This window comes from Cygnus olor, chromosome 4 (genome assembly GCF_009769625.2).
Source record: "Cygnus olor isolate bCygOlo1 chromosome 4, bCygOlo1.pri.v2, whole genome shotgun sequence".
Lineage (NCBI taxonomy): Eukaryota > Metazoa > Chordata > Aves > Anseriformes > Anatidae > Cygnus > Cygnus olor.
Window position 1 is genome coordinate 50,250,228 of NC_049172.1, and position 16,884 is coordinate 50,267,111.

Consider the following 16,884-nt stretch of genomic DNA (forward strand, 5'->3'; position numbering starts at 1 on the left):
GTTTACGTAGATGGATGTTTCAAAAGAAAAATAATAACCTGTGAATGCTGAAGCAATTGGAGAGATACAGCTGCTCATTTAATGATGGAAAAAGACCGCCACGAACACAGTTAACAGTCATTGTTTTTTCAGATACAAGATGAGAAAAAAAACTAAGATACTCATCAAAGCATCAAACAATTTGCAATCTTCTTGTAAAAGCAGGTATACAGGAAAAATGCTCTTCTCTGTCTTGAATTCCAGACTACAGAATTGTTTTGGACTCGAGAATTTTCTTTAAACCAATTAAAAAGAGTAGTGGCAAAATAATCTCCCTGCCACTCTGTCCCAGGCTTCAAGAAAACCAATGAAACCTTGTTTTTGTTGAAGACATTACCTCCTTATGTTAAACCAGCCAGGTGACAACAGGATATGTACTTTTTACTTTTCAAGACATTGTAGTCTGGATAGGCAAGCAAGTTACAATTTAATAATCAAATCATTATTAATGTAAGCTATTGAAAAGCTGCTAATTTTGTAGTCATGACAAAAATGACTTATTTCAAATTCAAGAGTGAGTTTTCCAAGTCAATACATATATAAAGTAGAAAAAATCTGTTTAACGATTGCCTGTAATTCTTACCCTTACTAACAGCTGATACAGTCCCACAACACATTTACAGTCTTATTTTTTCAGATGTATACAAACACACTGAATGCTAACACATTGGAGTGTAATTAGAGCAGGTGACATGTATTTTGAAGTGAGGTCCATGTTAGTTCCCAAATCACTGAAGGAATTTTGAAAATTCCATCATCTAGCTCTTAGATATCTAAGTTCTCACTCCAGGAAAATAAATACTAATACTTAGAAGAGCGACAATTGTCCAAAGTAATTTAGATGTCTGGCACATTTATTGTTAGTTCAGAAACAACTGCTTTAAAATAAATGTAATAAGCATTTAAAGTTCATTATAAATGTTAACCTAAAATTGAAATACTCCGTTTTTCTAAATAGCTTTTAGAAGCCTGAACCCAATTTAGATGTGCATTAAGTCATTCCCAAAACAGGGCCCCCACTGTAATAATGTTAACCAGGATACACGTCAGGAAAAGCATAGTAATCTCTAAGGATAAGGCTTGCTCCAAGACTCAAAGCGTGAAAAAAAAATCTCAAAGAACAAAAATCACCTCTAGATCGGTTTGATAACACCCAAGGAATGTTTTGCAGACCTAACGTGACTGCCAAATGAGTTCTGGATGGAAAACCTCAAATAAATACACAGCATCTATTCACTACTGTAAAGTCTGTAACGAAATGAACAGGTCTTGACAGTTCTTATTGGAGAACAGAAATTATTAAAATTTAAGTACATCAAAATCAAAGAATTTGTGAAGGTAACTTTTTTTTTTTTTTAAGATTTACATAAGACTCTTGTGTAAGATGTTTCAGAATTGTCAAGCCCCATGTGAAATGGACATGAGATATCACTGCACTATATTCACAATGGCCATAACATCCCCCTGCTTGTCTATTTGTCCTCATACGAGGGAAACCAAATGCGGATTTCAACTGAACTCAAGGCTAGAAGTTATGCATATGCTGGGGCTTCATCCTTTTCTAAAAGGAGATAGAAAACAGGGCAGAAGCATAAAAACACTGGAATGAAATCTAAAGATGTTCTCATCTGTAGAGCAACCTCTATTTTCAACTCTCATTTCATACTTCCTTCCTGGTTTTAAAGGTTCTTTCACAGCTACTCTAAAAAAAATAAGTTCTTTCCTCGTTTTTTTTGCCCAAACTCATTCAATGAACATGTTCAAGCTTTTGAAACAGCTTAATTAAAACAAACACAACGCAAGTAATAGGATAACCACAATTGTCAGAATAAAGCATTTCATCAAAATCAACAACTTGCTCAAACACCTTCCAAGAGAGATGATGAGAGCTCTGAGGCTCATTTCTTACATTTACCTTTCGCAATAGAAGCGCCAAGCAAGAGAGAGGACAGATTCCAAATACGTTAAGCACACCTACTCTTATCGATTAGTGACTGAAGGTGACTGCCTCGAGACCAATACCTCACGCTTCACAACAGCTTTTTGTGATCAAAAGTAAACAAAGATTATAGAATGTATTTTTAAACACAAAATCGGGATGTATCTGTGTTTAGTTCAAGCACCTAGGTCACCATGGGGAAAACTGCACATCTCCATCAGGAAATGGAAGAGGACATCAGTTCTAACAAACGGACAGTAAAAGGGCTGTCTGGAACTAGCTGCCTCAGCCTCTTCTGGTGAGGTTTTACATGAGGAACTAATTTCAAATACGAAACCACTACGGACACTGACAGAAAATATTTGATAGAAGCCTTTTACAGGCAGGGTAAGACAGTGCAACTATGAAATCAAGTCACCTGTTGCAGTATGAAGGAGGGTATACAAGCCCCAGGTGAGCTCTTTAAGATCCCAAACAACTCAGTCCTATGCAACTCTTCCCATTGCTCTAGGCTATGAGTGTGCTAAATTTATAAGGTTGTCCCAGAAATCTCCAGGAGGAGCTGACAGCTCTCTCCACTCTCCTAAGTGCTCAGGGTAACATCAGCACACGTAGCCAGCACCTCAGGATAGAGAACAACTTGGAGGCAGATGGTAGGACAGATATGGCCACTTTTAAAGAACTGTTGTGCTGAATGATCAGGGCTTGAAGCCAACAAGTTATTTTCCTTCCTCCTTAGGTATCATGCCTGAAACACAGAAAGGAACGAAGAAAAAGAAATCAAGGCAGATGCCAGCTCATAAGGAACAAGCACAAAAGAAGGCAATGAATGCTGCAAGTTATCAAGCCACAAAGCTCAAATACTGGTGAAGAAGAATTGGCAGCAAGCCAGTACCAGGCACCTGAAATGAAGGCCTCAAAAATGATGACATTTTATAGAACAGAAAACAAATTTGGAACTAAGAAATAGCCCTTAGACATATATTGAAAAATCTGCACAAGAACCAGGAAAATGTTCCCTCCAGCAAAATCGCTCAAAAAAAAAGGTTGGGCTGTTTGGAGCACAGCATTTAAACTCGGTCACAGGCAACACAATAACCACAAGAGGTCTTGCTTCTGCTCTGTTCTCACTGATGCTTTCAAGAGTCAAAACACTGTAAGAACACAGATATTCTGCTAGTCTAATGGGTTGAGTCCAAGGAGTGAGAGAAATTTTTCATAAAGTCTTCTAAAGAACTCACACAGAAATAGTAAAATGACACATTGCTGAAACCTACGTGAGCTCTTCACAAGTGGAGAAATTGAAAGCATGTACATTTATTTTGAAGAAAAATTTTAAAAAAGGCAGTCGCTTTCTAGAACTCCCTTAGCTTCCTAAAATTTCAGTTTCAATGTTAGAGAAACTTATTTCACAAAGCACGATTACATTGTTCTGGTCTATTTCTACTACGTCCCTATTAAATACCTGTCTGGTGATCGTCTTGACCAACGTCCTCTGTCAGATTCTGTAAGAGAAGAGGAATGATACAGTTAAACAAGATAGCGACCTTCATCGATCAGTAATGCTTTTAACCTTTACTTGATTTTGATATTCAACTTCATTATTTAAGGAACATCTAGCTAAAACTGCAGAGACTTTGTGTTTTGCATTTGCATTTATCTAAAAAAATTACCCCTTCAAATTTATCTAAGAAATTCAAGGATAATCTGTAACTCATTTGAAAAGTATCTTGAAATATTTTTAAATCAAAAACAAGCTATGCTTGAAGAGTGGAAGTAACTATCCACTGAATGGGGAACTTTACAGTGCTGTTCTAAACAATTCCATTTAAATCGAATTTAGCATTTACCACAGAAGTGGCTTTGCTTAAGGATAAACACCCATACCTGTTCCCAAGAATACTGGTTAAAAACAACTGAAATCTTGGAAACAAATTACCCCCTTTTTAGGCAGTATCTTTTCCACCAAATTTGCAATGTATGAACAGAAGCAATATAGGCACTTCCAGATATGGTTGCAGTATAAGAAGTGTAAAAGCAGCAGGGATACTCTTCAAAAATTGTGTTTCACTCTTTGCATGGTTGCAAGAAGACAGCTCACTCATTCAATACTTTCCACAAGAACTGTAAGAAATTGGATAATGATGATTATCATCAGTATCTGATAAGTTTAGAAAAACTCGGATTGAAAAAACCTTCTGAAATAAACAACTCCCTGTTGCAGTGAACGCTCCTCAAACTCCACTCTGACCCCTGGTGAATAATCTTTCAACTTTTACTAATGCTGCTCACCTCCTAATTCTTCTATTTGAAACCCACAGCCTCTCAGACAGAAAGGCAGTCATAGTTTTACAGGAAGTGTAATCATGCAATGATTTCAACCACAGAAACATTCTGGACCATAACCCTAGCTATTCCACTGAGAGAAAATGGCAAGTCATTACCAGCCTATTGAGGGTGTGGTAAATCTTGTGAATATTTGCCAGTGTTGATAGGTGAGAATTCAGTTGAAAATCTAGAGGGGAAGAAAAAAAAAGTTTTAAATTGCCTGCTTTCCAGCTGTAGCAACCAAGGTCTTCACATATTCTGGTAATTTAATAAAGTCATCACAACACTATAAAACAAAGCCAACTCAATTCTCTTTCAGCATCAACATTTTCCAACATCAAATGGAAATGAGCAAGTTAAATCTGCATGAGATCCTATGTGCACATTGTTCCTATGGCATGGATGATTCCCAGCAAAACAGAACTATACCTAAGTACAAAATTATATTAAAGTTGAAAAATTTAAATATTTACAACTTTTGTCTTTAAAATCAGGTATCATTACACAGTTTCCATGCTTCTCGATCCTCTTCTTCCATCTATTCCAAAAACAGTTTAATTCTCATGTAACATTCTAAAATCACTAGTAAAAATACTTGTTTTTTAAAAGATAACAAGCAAGTACTTGCCTCCATGCTCATTTCTTTGCAAAACTAAATTACTGGAATACACTTACACAGTTGAAACATGACTTTTGTATAACGAACCAAAAGTCACAACACAGCAGCTAAGACCAAAAAAAAAAAAAAAAAATCCTGACACTTCATGAAAGAAGCCTTAACTTAGGCACTGACTTTGCTTCCATGCTCCACAAATAAAACACTTGAGCTTGCTTTGGATGAAAAAAAAGAAAAGCGACGAACTAATTCTCCTCTATTCTTTTAGATCACCTATTTTTGCTAGAGATGTGCCAAGAACAAAACTAGAAAAGTAGTAATTCACAAAAAAGATCAACTTGGATCCACTCAGACAGGATGCGAATCAGCAGGAATCTCAGAAGCTGGGCACAGACCAGCTGAGAGAGATACAAACTGCAAACTACTAGAAGATACTTCCCTTTAACCTGAAAGCAAACTAGCAACCCCACTAGAACTTGTGTTGAAAAGCACGCTGATTACACAGCCAGAGACATGTTCTGTGTGACAAGCACAGCCTCCCAAGCAAAATTCCCGTGTGCGCCCAGCGTCACTGCTACCAGCTGATGCACTGAAGCATCTTTACTGGGAAACATTGAAATTGGCTTTCCAATTTAAGATGCAAGTAAGGACAAAACTATAATTCCCACATTTCCATCCGGAGCATTTTAAAAGAAGCTCTCAAAATACACTGGAGATGACCCAGAATCTATGGATAAAAAATCTGCACGGGACCCAAGGGGACGGCATGGAGCTGGGACAGGGGAGGGTCAGGCTGGGTGTCAGGAGAAGGTGCTGCACCCAGACGGTGGTCGGGCATGAGGACAGGCTTCCTGGGGAGGTCGTCACGGCACCGAGCCTGCCAGGGTTCACGAAGCATTTGGGCAATGCTCCCAGACACATGGGCTGATTTTTGGGTGGTCCTGTGTGGAGCTGGGTCCCAGCTGAGGATATTCTATAACTTTATGAAATATCAAATCCCCCCAAAAGCAAAAAACACCATTATAAATTTAAGAAATGCATTTGAAGGAACTGCCTGCTGTAACCATTCTTGTAGCACACATCAGCATGGAATTCTGTCGTCAGGGTGAATTAAAAAATTTCTAAAGATACCTTTAGGCATCACATGAATCACATGTTGCATTTACTGTCTGTTCTGGAAAGTCTCATTTCAGTAATAGCTGCCTACTTCTTAGCGTATTTTCCCCAATTCACCATCACAGCAAGACAATTTCTCTAAGTCAGATGTGCCAAAGATGGAATTTCACACTTTAGATGTACTTATAATCTATATCAAGACAAAGACAAGCCGTATCTTCTTACCACGCCATGGTAGGAAGATCTTGCATCTTGAACAGGGCGCTACATTTTTTTCTGTATTAAGTGCTCAATTAAGTTCCATTTTTGCTAGTCAAACAATACTAAGCAGAACCGTTCTGCAAAAAGAAAAAAAAACAACCCCGAGTTTCTTAGCCAGCCTTCAATCCAACATGATAAAGGATTATTTTTTTTTTAAAGGGGGGGGGGGGAATGGGAGGATTGGGGGAAGATGACCATTAAAGATTAAAATGTGATTTTAAAGTTTCCCTTGTTGTCCAGCCTAAGACCTACAAAGAACACAGGTCTTCAGAGAAAGCAGTTACACCTGGAGCTAACAAGTTGAAAACACTGAGCAAATACTTTCTTCTACATTAATACTAAATAATTTAAGACAGTACTTTTAAAAATATTTTTTCTATCATTTTTAAACAAGATTTATATAGACTAGTTACTGCCTTCGAAATAAAACATTCCTAGGCGCTTCCAAACACATCACCAATACCAGTGTATTTCACGCCTCCACTGGAAATATCCTTACAATTTTAATCTGTTACTTCAAAAAACGTCACATAGTTATGATGAGCTTGGAGGAGTTACACAGATATATTTTACAGCTCTTACACAACAAGCATCACACCTCAGTTCTGCACTGCCTGGTTACCCACATGAGCATTGAGGCTTCTAGAATGAAACCCGAGTCTCAAGTTTTGTCTTTTCCGCACGGGAAGCTGGCAAAGTCAGGATATTATCCAAAACAGAAAACAAGCTTCTTTTCCAGTTCCTGCTACAAAAGCAAAGGTGAGCAGCTCCCAATGAATTACCCAGTTACATTACAGCTCAAGTCCCCTTCTGAGCTGCTCTCAGCCTTTGTTGTATGTGTATTGCAAGCAACTGCACACAAAGGATCCTATACCACTGAAAAGGCATACTTAGAGAAGAGTTTTTCAAGGAACAAGGGGTGAAAAATCCTTCCTCCCATACTCATCGAACACCGTCTTGAGAACGAGCCAAGGGGCAATGGCGCAGTCAACGCACCAGCCAGAGCCTGCTATCCCCTCAGGAAAACTCTCTGCTCAAACCCCAAATAGCGCACGGCGCTGCTGGCTCTGGTTTTATTCCTGCAGAAAAGGAAAAATCTTGACCTGGGACCAAAAGAAGGAAACCTGCCTGCTGCACAAACTCTGAGTAGAAGGTATGCTGGGATGTTTCCCGAGGTACAAACTTCAAGAGGTGCACGTCAAACAGATCCGTCAACAAAAATGTACGTGCTTATTTTTCTCGCAGGTCTTAGCCCATCTTTAGCAAAGACTGAAGCAATGGAAATTCCAAATTCTATTACATAGTTTGAAATAATCCACAATGTAACACCTAAGGAAAAATATATACATCTGAGTAAAACAATTCCAGTTCCACAGGAAACCAGAGAGGAAAGAAATGCCAGAACCAACCTAACACCACGGGACTTAAACCTGGTCCGCAGGTTAGCGCTATGAACAAGTACTGAACTCCAGGCTAGTCAATTAGTCCTAATCAGATACTAATTAAACGTAAACGTCAACAAGTTTTAAAATAACCTTTAAAATACTTCAGTATTGAAATTTACACCACAGACCTGATGGGTACGGAGGGGCAAAAGAAGCAGCAGCTGGCTGGGCTCATTTCCTTAGCAAACTAAGCTAAACATCGTTCTGCTCCCCTCAGCCAGACACACCTAGAAACGCAAGGGACAAAAACCTCAAAATATCTGATATGAAAACCTCAATATGTATCTTAAGTATAAGCAAATGGCAGAGGTGAATGAAGCTGAATGCCCTAGTTTCCGATCTGAAATGTCAAATTCAAACCTGTCAAGTCACATTTTTAGGAAAAAAGATGACCGTGCTCTAATTTTTGTGTTGGCAAACTATTCACACGAGACCACAAATGAATATCTAGAAAAAGAGTATTTCCAGCTACAAGCCTACCCACACCTTGACACGTACTTGCCTGACATCTCTAACTTAGTTCCTGCTGTCAGAATTATCACTTCCAAGCTCTGACAACCCCCAGCCCCGGGCACGCGATTATCATCTCCTGCAAAATTTGCAGTAGCACTAACGCGGGCCAGCAGCAGCCTCTCGAGTTTCCTTTAAAAGCTTCTAGATTATTTCAGCACACAGAAAACCTCTAGTAGCTGCACGTCTAAACAGTTAGTCTAAAAATATTATCCTAGACAGACGCAACACTTAAATGCTATAGATACAACTGCACATTAAAAATTTACTGTGGAAGTCGTTGTAGGAGTAATTCTCATGACTGCAAGGATTTATCTGACTCAGCACAAATACTGTAGTGTTTCTGTAAGCTTCTCAGAAAACAATTAGATAGAAACACATGCTAGGCAGATTCACTCCTGAAAATTAAAGTGGAATGTTTCTGCATTTAGTTTTATTTAATATAATCAATCCTCGGCTTCAAATAACAGTACTGAAGGAAATTTGCAGTAATGGGGGAAATAATACTTCAAAGCACTGTCTTCCTCACCAGTTTTAAATAAGCCTTACTTTTCCAAAAAAAGAATTACTTTGGCATCTCTCAACTCCACAATGTCACGCTCTGCACTCTGCTCACAGAATTATCCTAACAGTAATTGACTAATGAATTCTGGAGTTCAGATCTGAAGCCTACGTTTGGTGAAAGTCTTCAGTACTTACATTCAGGAAGCAGAATCACTACACTCATTACTGAGCGTATTTTGTTTTAAAAGGAATGGGTGCCTCAGTTTTGCTTTCATTTACACAGAAGCACCACAACACCTCTAAAGGCAGAGATGCCCCAAGTGCAGTGCAGCGCACGGAGCAGCTCGGAGCTGACCCCGCGCTCCTGTCAAAGCCAGGATTAAGAACTCCTTTCCACCATCCCCAGCTGAATCCCCCCCAGGCAGCGACACTCTGGGCCACGGGCAGCCCGCAGAAGATGTATCTCTCCCCGTCCACCATGCCAGAGCAAGCAGGCAAGGAGAGGCAGAGAAAAAGGCTTGGGAAGCAGAGGATCATCCTTGCTTTGATGGGGTTGAACACAGGGCCTGGTTCAGTAAGAAAGAAAGTAGAGCTGAACTCCAGCCGCGGCTGGACCATGAGGGCATCCAACGAACCGTATGGAGAAGTGGGGTGCCCGTCCTACTCGAGCCCAACAGGAGCCAGCCATTAGAGCTAGAGACGTGGTGCCACCAGGCTTTTCTCCTGCGTGCACACCTGCCTACAGACCAGCACCGAGCTCAGAGGTACTGCTGACGCCAGCTGTATCCAAACCTGCACTTGCAAACTTGAGTCTGTTTTCCAAACGCTACGCCCTAAAACGTTCTGAAGCAAAACAGAGCGCTGTAAGTAACTGGAATAAAGGCCCACCAACAAAACGTGGCTGAAATGACAAGGTACTAAACCACACCTGACTTAAAATGTATCACTGTAATGTAAACCTTCCCTGCCACATTCGGTATTACCACGTCACCCGTCAGCCACGTTACCTGTGACAAAATATTTCAAAATGACTGCGTGCTACGCAGACACAGAACAGCATTAATGTTTTTGCCACAGGAAGAAATCCTTATTTTACCTAGGTGTTTAATGTGTACCCTGACCCGAGGGCTTGTTTACAAAAAGAGCTACTGCAGATTAAAGTTCACTGAGAATTTTGGAGCAATTTAAGCAGTACATAAGTTGCACAGCTACTATTTAGTTTGAATGTATTTCCATTTATCTTTGATTGACTTGAAACAAGTCAGGCCTATACCAACAGATACTCCTTAAAAACCCTGCGCACTGCCTCATGTTTTGTGGCCTTTTTTTTTTTGTAAGAAAAGAGACCCAGCACTGAGTGCATTTATGGTGCAATCTGTCTGTTGCTGTTGCTGCAAATACCACCATTTGTGTACCCACTGAATGTATCTGATAAGCATTCCTAAGGGAGATTCCTGCCAGAACATAACAACGCCGGAATGACCCGCCACAGCTGGAAAAGAATGAGTAAAAGCAGTGGAAAATTAGAACCAATTTAAGCCTCCTTCTAAAGCATGTATTACCAAATCTAACAGCCCTTCAGTGATTTTGTGCTGCTGAGGTTGTGAACAGCCATTCTTTCAGCCAAGATCGTGGACAGCTGAGTTACAAGGCGTTTCATACAGAACCAGTTTTACACCATCTGATGGGAAGTGCTCATCCAGCCTAACTCACTCTACCACCAAATTCATTTTGAGGAGCATCAGTGAGTTAATTTTGAATCACTGAGAGCGATGGCCCCAGAGTAGTTTGCCCGCAGCACTCTCAACTTCATGCCAGATTAGGTGATGTTTGTCATCCTACAAAGGGCACAAAGCTAATAAAAACTTTGTATCCTGTATTCCAGCTGGTTCAGCAGAAGTGCAACCCTGTCCAGATCCAGTGCACGCTGCCAGGGCATCCAGCACCACATGGACCCGCTACGCATCACGATGGAGCTGCAACAGCCTACGAACAGCCACGCCAGGCCCCAATGTTACTGCCCCAGCTGTTTGCTTCCTCCTGGCTGCCAAAATTACAGATCCCACAGCTCTGCCCGCAGCAGGGGCCACGGGCACATTCCCTAATCCACTGCACGCAAAAATCTAACGCGTCACCTTAGTCACCGTAAGTAGAGGGCAAGAGCTAACCCAGGTAAATTTGACTGACTGGATTAGAGGGCGCTCCCACAAGGCCCCTGACCAGAGGAGCAGTGGAAGCAGGAATCTCGTGGGCAGGAGCGAGCCCCTGCAGTAGGCAGCGTCCCAGGGTCTGTGCAGCCTTGCATCTGCAACAAGTGGCACAGAAACGTGCCACGCCAGCTCGTTCCCGATGGCAAATTAAAGCCTTGTGGCCGTAACAACAATATGTATTTAAAAATAAAATACACATTGCTGTGCAAACTGGGATGTGGCTTGTTGGTTGTTTTTTTAAACCGCTTTACGAGCCAAAATGAGATATTGTATTTAATCTCAAACTTATAATTTTAAATAAAATGTTTTAGTTGGACAATATGAAAAAAACGCTTCTCTGGGATTTGCAAGCAGGTACATTTAAAAATAAGGCTTCTGCTCGAAGCCCTTATTAGTAGCATTACTCATTGTAGAAAGAAATACACCATCACCATTAAGTGTTCTAATATTTAAATTGGATACAAGAGTTACACGTATTTATGGGACGTATGTTATTTCCTAGCACTTCACTTCCCACAAAGCATTTTACAGAAATCAAGCATGATTTCCTCTTCTGCTTCAAGATGCAAACAAAACCAGGACAAAATGCTTTGGAGTGGAAAAGAAAAGTCTTTGTTTTCCTATCTCCAAAGCCATGGGGGGAAAAAAGTAAAGATACAGAATTAGTGACTCACCTAAAGTTAATACAAGTTACTCAGACAAAATCAAATTTAAATAAAGTGCTGAAACTGCACAAATAAAAACTCATCCTGGTACAAAAGAATAAAGAGAAGCAGTGAGAGGAAAACTGCTTACTTGCCTAACTCAGCTTACTGCATTCCTTGCAAACAGAAGACATTTCTGTTTATTCTTATTGGAGTTGCAAGAAACTTGTAAGCAAACGTTTGCAATGGAGAAAAGGAAAGCTGTGCTTCTTATCCAATGTAAAAAAGCATTATGTTCAGTCTCAGAAAGAAAAAACAAACGAGCAAAAAACATAACAGCTTACATTTTAAGGGCAGAGGAGGATCACAAGGAATATTCTGCCACTTACCGTTGCAAGCATTTAATCAACGTGGAAAAAAAAAATTACTGCTATGAATCTACCGATAACAAAGCAAGTTAATTTAGGAAAACATCCCTTTTTAAAATACCACATACAGCAGGCCACGAACTGCGTAGAATATATATATATATATATATATATATATATGTACGAAGGTGGAAGATCCATATACCCCAAGGGACATTTTGAAAGGGAAAGCAGTACCAGCTGAAGGATGAGGCAGTAATTTGTGTTTTTTTTTTTCAGAGAAATTTAAAAAATCACTATGCAGCCTTCACCATCCTACTTTAGGAAGCGGTGGAGTGCCGTAGGAGCACTTTACACGCGTGTAACGGAGCCCTCCGGGTGTTTCCTGGGGCAGGGCACCCCGCCGAGGCCCCCCAGAAAGCATTTTCTAGAAGGCCGGCCGGGCGCGAGGCGGTTATGGGGGCTCTAACGGCAGCCGTAACCGCCGGCACGCCGCGCTCCCCACACGCTCACACACAGCCCGGAGAAGCCGGGCCGCCCGCAGACGCGTTCCCACAACGCCCCGAGCGGTCCCCCCGCACCGAGCCAGGCCGGGCCCCCCGCTGTGAGCCGCGGTCGCGCCCCAGCGCCCACCGCCCTCAGGGCCCCCCCCGCGGGACGCGCACCTCAGGGGCGGGGGCAGGGAGCGCCGCCGCTGCGCCTGCTGGGAGTTGTAGTCCCGCGGCCCCTCCCCGCGCAGGGGGGCGGCGGCGGGCGGGACTCCACCTCCCACAATGCACCGCGTTCTCCCCCCCACCCCCCGAGGCTCTCCCCTCCCTCACGGCCCCCCCAGGCTGGGGGAGCTGCGTCACGGCCCCGCTCCCCTCACGGCACCCCCCAGCCCCTCGCAGCCCCCCCGCGGCCGTGAGGGGGGCAGGAGGAGGAGGGGCGGCCCGGCCGCTACTCACTGACAGCGGCGCCATCCGAGTGCATTTTCGTGCAGCGCGCACGCACAGCCCGGCCCGGCCCGGCCCGGCTCCCTCGGCCCCTCTCTCCCAATCGCACGGCACAAGCGCGGACGCCTCCCGGCCCCGCCCGCCGGCGGTGCCTATTGGCTGACGCCGCCCGTGGAGGCCGCAGGTTGTGCCGTGCGATTGGGCCGCGCTGCTGTCAGTCTCCTTCCACCTCCCCCGGCCCGCTCCCGCAGTCCTATTGGGCTCGAGCGTGGGCTAACCCCGCCTCCCTCCGCTCTGATTGGGTCTGATGGCTGTCACTCCTGGCCGGCCTTGAAAGCGCGTGCAGAGAACGCCACTTTGTGTCAGCCGCGCCTCCCATTGGCTGCGGAGGTCGAGGGCCGCGCCCACCGAGCGCTGCGATTGGATGAGCGGGACGGGGCGGGGCTCTGCTGTGGCAGCTGGGGGGGAGGCTGAGGGGATGGGGGGGCTGAGGGAGAGGGAGAAGGGAGGAGGCCCGGGTCCGCAGGGAAGAAACGGATATAGAGGTTAAAAGGGAAAATAAATAAAAATTAAAGCAGCACAAGCTGGGGTTCGCTTCTCAGATACTTCCAACGTCCCGCATGCCAGACATTCAGATCTGCGCCTGTCAGCCCAAGCTCATACTCCACAGGGCACGACTGAGTTACAATCCATGGGGTAATTCGGGGCTGAGAGGATCCATCCTTCAGGGCGCCTGGCTGGCAGCACGCTGACCAGAAAAAGTACACAGAATAAAAATTCATTCTCAGAATGCAGTCAGTTCGGTTCAGAATAAAAATACATTCTCACACACACACAATCTTCACCCAAGCTGTATGTAACTGATACAAACCTAAAGGAAGGTGTCACTAAAAATAATGAAAAAAAAAACTATTTGGTTATATCTGAAGCCATTTGTTTGTAAATAAAGCTTTTTATGTTGTTTTTTTTTTTTTCTTTTTTAAGTCTAAAATGACAGATACTGCTTTGCTCTACAAACCCTTCCTCAGACTATAGCTTCTCTAACTGCTGCTATCCACAGCTGTAAAGCACATCACACTGTCATTGTGACACATTAAAAGTTCAAAATATTTTTGAATAGGTGAATGCACAAGCATAATCTCTGCTCCATAAAAGCAGATCTGCAAAGAAATCCATAGGAAAAGACAAAATAGACTTTGTTTTCTGCCTCTGCCTGCCAAACGATGGCATGCATGCTCCAGCCAGGCAAGGCCCATCCCACGAGAGCAAGGCCCACTGTAGCTCACACCTTTGTAAGGCCCACTGTAGCTCACACCTTTGTACCTCGGTTCCAAACCCAAAAAGGGGTAAATAGCCCCCTTGTTGCCACTTATTGTAAACTACTACACAAGCTTCCAGGCAGGGAGATGTTATGTCATCAGGCCTGTGTTTTATTTCTGAGCTTCTCTTCAAGCCTGAGTTTACAAAACACAGAAACACTTCACTTTGAATAAAGCACACCGATTAGGTCATGGTTTATCAAGCGTTCTCTCAAGGGCAAGGGCAATTGAAGGAGTTCTGGCATTAGCCTCTTAATCCTAGCCCTCCTGGCATCCTTTCTTTTGCGCCAGTACAGCCCCTTGGACAGTTAGATAGCGGGGTAGATCACAGAGCAACCCTGCCCCTGCCCTACCAAAAAAAAAAAAACATAAAGGAGGAAAAAAAAGTTGTGTGTTTTTGTTTTGCTTTGTGTTTTTTTTTCAGCCAGATCAATATCCTTTCATGGCTCACCAAACACACATGCAAATGCTCCCAACAACACACAGAAGAGGAATAATTAACCGAGACCTGAAGGGGCAAGAAATGCATTAGCTGATTTACATGCTGCTGGGACTAACTTAAAGCTGCACTCATTTGCAAAAGCCTTCTCAAGGAAGGGAAAGGGCACTTTTTTCTTTCTTTTTTTTTTTCTTTAAAGGAGAAGGTAATTGTTTACTTTTTCAGTTTGCTTGCCTTTTTTTGTTAGTTTAAAATGGCAACCACATAAAAAACACCATCGACTGTGAAAAATACTGCATAACATATAGACAGAAAGGCACCATACACTTAATTTAGCCTTTTTCGCTATCAGAAACATAGCATAGAAAGGTCTTTGAGAGAACCCTTTGATTCCAAAAGTTCTTAAACTCCAAATTGCTGAAGTCACTGCATCTCCCAAATGCCTGCGTTCGTCTTGCTTTGCTTAGAAATGAACTTGAAAGTTCATTTTAGGCACCACACTCACAAATCACTACATTTTTCAAGTCAGAGGGGGGAAAAGAACTGTACTGAAAATAAAAACGTTAATAAAGCAGAATTTGCTGAACATTAACAAAGCAGATAAAACATCTACAAAGTACACTACGGGGCATTGTAAGAAAAGAGACAAATTGTCTACCAGAAACCCAGCAATCATGGTTCTAAATCTAGTAACTGATACCCAAGTGAATACAAACAGCTTTATGTAATCTTTCTGAGAAGATTTTTCACTTTCAGAATTGCAGTGAAACACCTCAACAGTGGGTTATTCTTGTACATACTGTAATGTTCTCTATGAGCAGTACACTACTGATCGGGGATAAAAGAGGACCTCAGGTGGCAGAAAGCAGCAGCTGCAGATTATGTCACTGCAGCTTTCAAATCCCTCCTCATGAGTAATTCAGCCGATGTTCATTGTCATGTCCCATGGACTCATACTATGCTCATTGCTTAAGTAAAAAGGCTTGTTTTGTTACCCTTACTTAACAGATAGGTGAGTTTGACCCTGAGGGCCCTTCTGTAACACCGTGCAAACAAATGTAATATTTTACATACATAAGAAAAAAAAATCAGGGCTTTTGGTCACTCCTATTTAAATCCTTGAATTAGATCTCAAGGTCGGTTTTGTTTTTTTTTTTCAACTTTAGTTTGAGATCCTTAAAAAAGTCTGCTTAACCTATAATTAGGAATGCTTTACGCAGCCAAGATTCAGAGAGCAGCTCTGAATTTCTGCCTGAACCTTGGAAGTACATCAAATCAAGCAGCACCTTTGTTTGGGGCCACAAAGGTCCCTCCCTCCCTGTAAGCAGAGGACCCTGAACGTTTTCCATATTCTGTTTCCGTGAGATAGATATGTGGGAGCTGCTCTCACCTGCACTCTTAAGCTGCACCCAACTTGTTTCAGTAACGTCAACTGCTGTTCAACTGAAGGGAGTGCCCAACTTCTGTTGAATAAGCTTGTAGCTGCTACACCCCTTTTGAAAATGGGAAATAAAAAAATTCAGGTCCTTTTTAGCTCAAGAGTTTTGAGCTGCAGCTCCCAGATCTCAGAGTGCTCTGTGACAACACTTGGGCCACTGCTTCTGAAGCTGAGCTTACCAGACACAGAAATATCTGGGTCACAGAATCATCCAGGTTGAAAGAGACCTCCAAGATCCCCTAGTCCAACCTCTGACCTAACACTAACAAGTCCTCCACTAAACCATATCACTAAGCTCTACATCTAAACATCTTTTAAAGACCTCCAGGGATGGTGACTCAACCACTTCCCTGGGCAGCCCATTCCAATGCCTAACGACCCTTTCAGTAAAGTTCTTCCTAATATCCAACCTAAACCTCCCCTGGTGCAACTTTAGCCCATTCCCCCTCGAGGGCTCAAAGTGGGAACATCTGTAAGAGGATTCTTGAGTCTCCACCCTGCTGAAGAATCCAGTACAATTACTCTCAAAAGTTGCTCTCTTACAAGTTACATAGAGTCCTTGTTATTCTGAGGTACTCATTGTTAGGATCCTGATGAAATGATGTCTCTTCCTTTATATTCCTGGAAACTTTAACTAACGTGCACAGAATGCCAGGGAGGATGGAACTAGAAGTACAACAGAATACAAATTATTCGGAAGTCAGACTCATAAACTAGACATTTTACGTCCAGGAAAAGTTCAAACATTCAGAAAATAAAACATGACTATTTTA

General features: G+C 42.5%; 1 protein-coding gene across 18 annotated transcripts in view; it reads right to left on the reverse strand.

Moving 5' to 3' along the window:
• DCUN1D4 (defective in cullin neddylation 1 domain containing 4) overlaps positions 1-13,067 on the reverse strand; it is a 36,284-nt gene extending 23,217 nt beyond the window's left edge. For 5 of the 18 annotated variants that reach the window (XM_040556881.1, XM_040556878.1, XM_040556880.1 and 2 more), the window contains exons 1-3: positions 12,928-13,067; positions 4,423-4,493; positions 3,444-3,483 (exon numbers count right to left, since the gene is read on the reverse strand). In XM_040556881.1, the coding sequence (XP_040412815.1) occupies positions 3,444-3,483; positions 4,423-4,493; positions 12,928-12,952 (136 nt within the window). In that variant the 5' untranslated portion in view covers positions 12,953-13,067. Of the gene's footprint in view, positions 1-3,443; positions 3,484-3,917; positions 3,960-3,985; positions 4,103-4,422; positions 4,494-6,263; positions 6,377-12,927 lie in introns of those variants that run through there. The other 13 variants (XM_040556893.1, XM_040556882.1, XM_040556885.1 and 10 more) reach the window with 8 other exon arrangements.
• Positions 13,068-16,884: the final 3,817 nt, after the last annotated feature.